Source organism: Apium graveolens, chromosome 2 (assembly GCF_009905375.1).
Source record: "Apium graveolens cultivar Ventura chromosome 2, ASM990537v1, whole genome shotgun sequence".
Taxonomy (NCBI): Eukaryota; Viridiplantae; Streptophyta; class Magnoliopsida; order Apiales; family Apiaceae; genus Apium; species Apium graveolens.
In genome coordinates this window covers 196,076,586-196,085,326 of record NC_133648.1, presented here as the reverse complement: position 1 = coordinate 196,085,326, position 8,741 = coordinate 196,076,586, and the positions used below count along the sequence as shown (strand labels likewise).

The 8,741-nt window shown below is 35.3% G+C and overlaps 1 protein-coding gene across 1 annotated transcript; it reads left to right on the top strand.

Moving 5' to 3' along the window:
• Window positions 1-771: 771 nt before the first annotated feature.
• Window positions 772-1,299, top strand: LOC141696096 (uncharacterized). The gene has a single exon (XM_074500285.1). It carries the CDS (start codon window positions 772-774, stop codon window positions 1,297-1,299), a length of 528 nt encoding a protein of 175 aa, XP_074356386.1.
• Window positions 1,300-8,741: the final 7,442 nt, after the last annotated feature.

Genomic DNA, 8,741 nt, shown 5'->3' with positions numbered 1-8,741 from the left:
TCGAGTAGACCCAACTTCTTTCAAGATTATTTGGCACCAATCGAGCTCGATTTAGGATTTGATCCAGTTTAATTAAAGGTTTTTACAAATAGGGTTATAATTAGGTTTAGAGAGAGGGATTGAGAAGAGAGACGGTGAGAGATGAGAGAGAAGAGAGACTGAGAGAAGAGAGATGAGACATTGAGAGAGAAGAGAGAAGAGAGAATGATAGAGAGAGAAGAGAGAGGGATTGAGAAGAGAGACGGTGAGAGATGAGAGAGAAGAGAGAATGATAGAGAGAGAAGAGAGAATGAGAGAGAAAAGAGAATGAGAGGGAGTGAAGAGAGAATGAGAGAGAGGGGGGACGATTTTGGTAAGGGTGAAACTGAGAATAAAATTTTTGGTTAAGGGGGAATTTTTTGGTGTATTAACGGGAGAAACAAAGAAGCGGGCCTTTTAAAAAAAATATTATAGACATCGTTTGGCTAAGATATCGATGTCTTATAATACCTTTAACATCGGTTTTGACGCGATCAATTTTAAAACTGCTTCTAACATTGGTGACATTTATAACCGATGTTAAAGGGGTGATGTCGCAAGCACTCTTTCTAGTCCCCAAACAGATGGACAGAGTGAAAAGACTATACAGAAAATAGAAGATATATTAAGAGATTGTGACTTAGACTTCAAATGAAATTGGGATGACCATCTCGCATTGGTAGAATTTGTTTACAATAACAGTTACCGCTTAATCTTAGGAATGGCTCCATTTGAGGCATTCTATGGTAGAAAATGTTGATCACCATTATGTTGGGAAGAAGTAGGAGAAAGATTTATGGACCTGAATTAGTTCAAAGGACGACTCAATCTATTGGAATTATTAAGAAGAGGTTAATCGTCACCCGGGATAGACAAAGAAAATACGCTGATTTAGGACGAAAACACAAGGAGTTTGAGGTTGGAGATAAAGTATTGCTAAAAGTATCGCCTTGGAAAGGAGTCATGAGATTCGGAAAGAAAGGAAAATTAAGTCGTAGATACATTGCTCTATTTGTGATTTTGAAGGAATTAGGTAGTGTATCTTACCAGTTGGCATTACCCCCAGATCTTAAGTTTATCCATGATATTTTTCACATAACCGTTTTGAAGGCTTATCGTGCTGATAATTGTCATATACTTTCTTATGAGCCAATAGAAGTCCAACCAGACTTGACATATGAAGAACAACTGGTTCAAATTATGGATGATAAGGTTCAAAAGCTGAGGAATAAGGAAATCAAATCAAGTTGGTTAAGACAATTTGGAGAAATCATTCCATAGAAGAGGATACTTTGGAACTCGAAGAAGAAATACGTAGGAAATACCCCTCATTATTTGCAAGCAACGCTAATTTCGAGGACGGAATCTTTTAAGTAGGGATACTGTAATGCCTGTGAAATTTCGAGTATGTAAATTAGCATTCCATATTATTTTTATGACTTAACATGTTAAATGAACTTATTGGACTATTGAATATATATTTTAAGTCTAGGGAATGTGAGAGGAATTTTTTTTAATTATTGCATATAATTTGATAAGTATTATTAAGAGTAACAAAAGTTATTATTTCTACATAATATTAAAAAAAATTGCATCCTAATTTTGTTGCTCTTCGCAATTGAGTATTTTAGAAATTTATCAAGAGGGTGGAGTTATTAAAGTGATTATGAATTCTATTTCGGAGAACTGTATTAAATTACTATTATTAAATGTGATTTGATTTTGTTACGTGATTTAACCTTAATTACTATATAAATTATTTTGATGGCAAGAGATCAAAATAGTTTAATAAATAAACTATTTAAAGAGACTCCTTGTATAATTAATTATTATGCCCATGATTATTAAAAAAATTATTTGCACATATTTAATCTCAATATTTTAAAAATTCTGTCGATAAAGAATTTAGTTCTTCAAAGAGCTTAGAATTTCCTTGCTATTATAGAATAATAAAGCAGGGAATTTTTTTTGTCGTAAACATCTCGTCACTATTCTATTTTTTTATATTCGAATTATTATTATTAATATTATTATTATTATTATTATTATTATTAATATTATTATTATTATTATTAATATTATTTTTATTTTTATTTTTTATTATTATTACCTCCTTAATAATATTATCAAAGGTCATTTCTAATTTGAATTTTTTTATAGAAGAAAAGTGTTTTTGATTTTTTAAAATTCTTTCTAATGAGGTAGCAAATAATATTTAATTATTTATGAAACTTTTTTAATCTATCTATTTCTAGTTGGTTTAAAAGTAAAGTAGAAGCTTCTACTTAGTTTTTTAATTTAATTAACCATGGTTAGTTAATTAGTTAAAATCCCTAATAAAACCTAGATGGATTTCTTGGTAATAAGATTTTTAGCATAAGGATTATAGATTTCTTTAGGAAAGAAACTATAATTGGGGGTTCTAATCAAGGGAGCAAGAAGAATTATTGGAGGAATCATTAAGAGAATAATAAGATTTTGAAGCTGATTATTGGATTTATCAAGCCTCCACCAAGTATATGCATATTGTTTATATAAGTTTTAAACTTTGTGAGTATTTTCAATCAACACTAATGCAAGGTGGTGATTGAGCAGTATATGAGTAGACAATACTAGTAGGGATCTATATATAATGAAACATGACAAGAAAATAATAAGTGAATTTGTCATCAACTCATAATGTAACATAATATGTAATCATATTAAAATTATTAATAGTTGTATTTTAATTATTAAAATATAAAAAAGAAAGGTGATAGGTATAAACATATGAATGTATATGTATCTATTGTGCTAGTAAAAAAATTGAAATTCATTATATTTATACATATATAAATTATTTAAAAAAAAATATTCAAAACAAAATTATTCAATATACAATAAAAAATAGGAAGATGGCATCAAAACAAAAAGATATAAAAGTGCTATAATAAAACAATTTCACTTGCAATTGATAAATTTCAAACTAAGAAATTTTTCAAACAAAATTTATGCAAACATGATTATGATTAATGTGATTAATGCATAGACAAACATGAAAAATTTGTAATTATAAATCAAAGAGAGGGTTGGTGTCATCATGATCATCTGGAGAAGTTAATTCCACATTCACATTTATACTTTTTGGTACCCCAAATCTTATCATGGGCCTTCAAGTCAGAAAGAACATCATACTTCTTGTTGCATTTATTGCAGCTAAACTTCTTTTCACCATGTTTTCTGCAGAAATGTTTTTTTATTGCAGTAAGATCCCCAAGAGCCCTTGACCCATTGTGATGAACACAACCACTCTCAGGGCACACTTAAACCTTCTTCCTGATTTCATGGCCTGTGTTTTGTTTAAGCTTGGAGGGTAAATTGTGCCCTCTTCTGTGGAGCTGGAGGTTCTGCTCCCTTTTGTTACAATTCAAACCCAACTTGTTAAAGTCATAAATTTTTGTTGAATTTATTTTCGTGGGTTGTCAGCATGCAGCAAGTGTTGAAAGTAAGATATGTGCATAAGTGACAGACGTGTATATTAAGCTTACCTATGTAGCTGCAAGTGTTTTATGCTTTGGAGTTTGTAAAGTACATGCAAGGTGGCGGTCAAACACTTATCTAAATATGCAGACACTTATCTGAAGATGCAGTGAGTTATAGTCCAAAGTTCACAGGGGACTCATAATGTCATAACATTAAATAAGGAATGAGAAATTACAGTTGGGCATAAGATTGTCTAGAAAGGTTGGAACTAAAATAGAAGAGCCAACTTTTACAGGAAGTTGGTGCGTACACATGCATGGGGAATGAAATATAGAACTACATCTATACAATAGTTATTACAGTCGTAGTTTGTAGGCTGTTAAAAGTCTTAGTGTGTAATAAATTTATGATGCAAGCCATGATGTAAGATATTCTGTTGTGGCTTATAAATAGAACCTGCTGGTGTATTAATAAAATATAACACACAAAAGTGAAAAAGATTATAAGAGAGTGAGAGAGAGCTGAAACTCTTGTGAGAAAAGAAAGGCCGAAGCCTAGTGAAAGAAATCAAGCTGTAGCTTGAATTTGTAACTTTTGTGTATTAAATAAAAGAGTGTGTCAGTGTGTGTACTTATTATATATTATGTTTAAGTTAAAATCATATAGTTGAGTCCATCTACGTTTCCAACAAGTGGCATCAGAGCTAAGGTTTCGTTCGTGAAAAATGGTGACGATGGTGCAACCACAAATCCCGAAATTGACGGCAACAAAATACGGGAACTGGAGTATCCAAATGAAGGTGTTACTCGGTTCATACGATAATTGGGATATTGTTGAAATTGGTTATGACGAGCCCGTAGATGCTACCACTGAAGCGACCCTTTCAAATGCGGAGAAGATGATTTTGAAAGAGACCCGGAAAAAAGATAAAAAGGCGTTATATACAATTATTCAAGGAGTTGACGAATCAACCTTTGAAAAAATTTCAAACGCAAAAACGGCGAAAGAAGCGTGGGAGATTCTGCAAAAATCATTCCAAGGAGTCGAAAAAGTCAAAAAGGTGCGACTCCAGGTGTTACGCGGGGAATTTGAAAATTTAAAGATGAAGAATTCAGAAAATATTGGTGAATTTATTACGCGTTTGAAAGCCGTGACAAACGAGATGAAAAGAAATGGTGAAAGTCTCGATGATGTTCAGGTGATGGAAAAATTACTCCGTTCGTTGACGAGGAAATTTGATTATGTTGTTACTTCTATCGAGGAATCAAAGGACTTGTCCACAATTTCTATTGATGAGCTCGTAGGTTCACTTCAAGCTCATGAGCAGCGGATGAACCAGTATGATGATGCAAGTCATTTGGAAAAGGCATTGCAAAGTAAGGTGTCTATTGGTGACAGTTCTGGCAGTAGCAGTTCTGCACGTGGAAGAGGTGGTTTTAGAGGTGGCTACCGTGGTGGACGAGGACGAGGAAGGCAGTCCTTGAATAGAGGCCAAAATTCTGAAGGGTATCAGCCATCTGGTCGTGGTCAAAATTTCAGAGGCCGGGGACGAGGCGGATATCAACAACGAGGTGATAAGTCTCAATATCAGTGCTATAACTGTAATAAATATGGCCATTTCAGTTATGAGTATAGAGCACCAAAGGTGGAAGAAAGAAGTCATTTTGCAGCAGCAAAAGAAAACAAAGATGTTGGCACTGCAATGTTCCTCACTTACAAAGGAGACGAGGAAAGCAAGAAGAATGTTTGGTATCTTAACTCAGGGGCCAGTAATCACATGACTGGTCACAAGGAATTATTCACGGAGATAGACGACACCATCAGCGGAGAAGTTACTTTTGGTGACTCGTCAAAAATTCCGGTGAAAGGAAAAGGTACCGTCACGATCATGTCAAAGAAAGGTGAAAAGAAATATATAAATGATGTTTATTATATTCCTGCATTGAAAAATAATATTATCAGTCTTGGCCAGCTTGTGGAAAAAGGATATAATATACAGATGCAGGACAATTCCCTCATTATCAGAAATCAAGCTCGGGAATTGATTGCAAATATGGAGATGTCAAAGAATCGTTTGTTTACGCTTGATATACAAACAAAAGTGCAGAAGTGCTTGAAATCAGTCATTAAAAATGACTCGTGATTATGGCATTTAAGATTTGGTCATCTGGGATTTTCTGGCTTAAAATTATTGTCAAAGACAAAGATGGTGGACGGTTTGCCAGAAATCAACGAACCAGAAAATTTGTGTGAAGCGTGTGTCAAGGGGAAGCAACACAGACAAAGTTTTCCCATTGGAAAATAATGGAGAGCCAGGAGGCCATTGGAGATAGTTCATAGAGATATAGCTGGTCCATTTGATATCCCATCAATTGGAGGTAATAGGTATTACCTAACATTTATTGATGATTTTAGCAGGAAAAATTGGGTGTATATCATCAAAGAAAAATCGGAGGCTCTTGATAAATTCAAGGAGTTCAAAGCACTAGCGGAAAAACAAAGTGGATATTATTTAAAGACACTCAGATCAGACAGAGGAGGCGAGTATACTTCAAACTTGTTCAAAAGTTTTTGCAGAGCACATGGCATCAATAATCAGTTGACAATAACATATACTCCTCAACAAAATGGCGTTACAGAAAGGAAGAACCGCACAATTCTTGACATGGCAAGGAGTATGGTGAAAGCAAAGCACTTGCCAAGAACTTTCTGGGCGGAAGCCGTTCAATGTGCAGTTTATTTGTTGAATCGTTGTCCAACAAAAAGTGTCAGAAACAAAACTCCGAATGAAGCATGGAGCGGAAGCAAACCATCAGTTGGACATCTCAGAATTTTTGGGTGTATTGCTTATGCCCATATTCCCGATCAGAAAAGAAAGAAGCTGGATGACAATGGCGAAAAGTGTATTTTTACCGGATATGACAAAAGAAGCAAGGCGTACAGACTCTACAATCCCCTGACGAAGAAATTAATCATTTCTCGTGATGTTGAGTTCGATGAACCAGATTACTGGAGATGGAGCGAGGATGAAAGAAAAGTTGCTGGTTTATTTTTCAATGGTGATGACGATGACGGTGATAACCAAAACATTGAAGATGACAGAGATGATGATCAAACTCCTCCACCAAGTCCAAATCAACAAACTTCTGGATCGACACCATCCACGGAGGAAGCAGCAGTTCAGGGGGAGCACCACGAAAGATGTGAAGTCTGGATAATATTTATGAAGCAACAAATCCGGTACAAACAACCTTTGATTATTCATTATTTTGTTTAACGGCTGAATGTGATCCAGTTACATTTGAGGAAGCTTCTGAAGAAAGCAAATGGAACAAAGTCATGGATGAGGAAATTGGTGTAATTAAGAAGAATGATACTTGAGAGCTCACAGATCTTCCAGAAGGACACAAGGCAATTGGTGTCAAATGGATCTACAAGACCAAGACGAATCAAGATGGAAAAGTGGAGAAATACAAGGCAAGATTGGTGGCTAAAGGTTACAAGCAAAGATACGGAATTGACTATGATGAAGTGTTTGCTCCAGTTGCACGAGTTGACACAATCAGACTTCTTACAGCAATTGCCGCTCAGAATCAGTGGAAGATTTATCAGATGGATGTAAAGTCGGCATTTCTAAATGATTATCTCGAAGAAGAAGTTTACATCGAGCAACCTCCAGGATATGTTCAAAAAGGCCAGGAGAATAAACTCTACAAACTGAAGAAAGCACTATACGGGTTAAAGCAAGCCCCGAGAGCGTGGAACACAAGGGTTGATGAATACTTCCAGAAAAATGGTTTTGTGAAGAGTCCATATGAACATGCTCTTTACACGAAAACAAATTCAGGGGGAGATATAATGATCGTTTGCTTATACGTGGATGACATGATCTTTACCAGAAACAACCCTGTTATGTTTAATGATTTTAAAAAAGTTATGACTAATGAATTTGAGATGACAGATATTGGTCAAATGTCGTACTTTCTTGGAGTTGAGGTGTAGCAAAATAAAGACGGGATTTTTATGTGTCAGAAAAAATATGCGGAGCAAATTTTAAAGAAGTTTAGAATGGAGGAATGCAAGCCAGTGAGCACGCCAGCAGAAGCAAGTATAAAGCTCGGAATTGATTCAACGAGGGAGTCGGTAAATCCGACGTTGTTCAAAAGTTTGGTTGGAAGTCTGAGGTACCTAACTTTTACTCGTCTAGATATAATGTATGCAGTTGGATTGGTTAGTAGGTACATGGAGAAGCCGAAGCAAGATCACTTCATGGCAGCTAAAAGAATTTTGAGATACATAAAAGGTACGCTTGATCACGGCTTATTTTACACGCATTCTCAAGATTCAAAAATAGTTGGCTACTCAGACAGTGATTATGCCGGTGATTTGGATGATGGGAAAAGCACTTCGGGATATGCTTTTCATATTGGCTCAGCAATATTTTCATGGTCATTAAAGAAGCAATAGACAGTCGCTCTCTCAACATGTGAGGCGGAATACATCGCAGCAGCAGCGTGCGCATGTCAGGCTTTGTGGCTCGGCTATATTTTGGGAGAGTTAAATCTTGTCAAGGAACAACCAGTTACTATTTTCGTGGACAACAAATCCGCAATTTCACTTGTGAAAAATCCGGTGTCACACAGTCGTAGCAAGCACATCAATATTAAATATCATTTTCTTCGCGAACAAGTAAATGATAAAATCATGGAGTTGGTGCACTGCAGGACTGAAGAAAATTTAGCAGATATATTTACAAAGCCATTGAAGCCAGAAGTGTTTCATAAAATGAAAGAGAAGCTCGGAATGCTAAGTCGGGTTTGAGGGGCAGTGTTAGAATTCAAACCCAACTTGTTAAAGTCATAAATTTCTGTTGAATTTATTTCCGTGGGTTGTCAGCATGCAGCAAGCGTTGAAAGTAAGATATATGCATAAGTGACAGACATGTATATTAAGCTTAACTATGTAGATGCAACTGTTTTATGCTTAGGAGTTTGTAAACTACATGCAAGGTGGCGGTCAAACACTTATCTAAATATGCAGACACTTATCTGAAGATGCAGTGAGTTATAGTCCAAAGTTCACACGGGACTCATAATGTCATAACATTAAATAAGGAATGAGAAATTACAGTTGGGCATAAGATTGTCTAGAAAGGTTGGAACTAAAATAGAAGAGCCAAGTTTTACAGGAAGTTGGTGCGTACACATGCATGGGGAATGAAATATAGAACTACAGCTATACAATAGTTATTACAGTCGTAG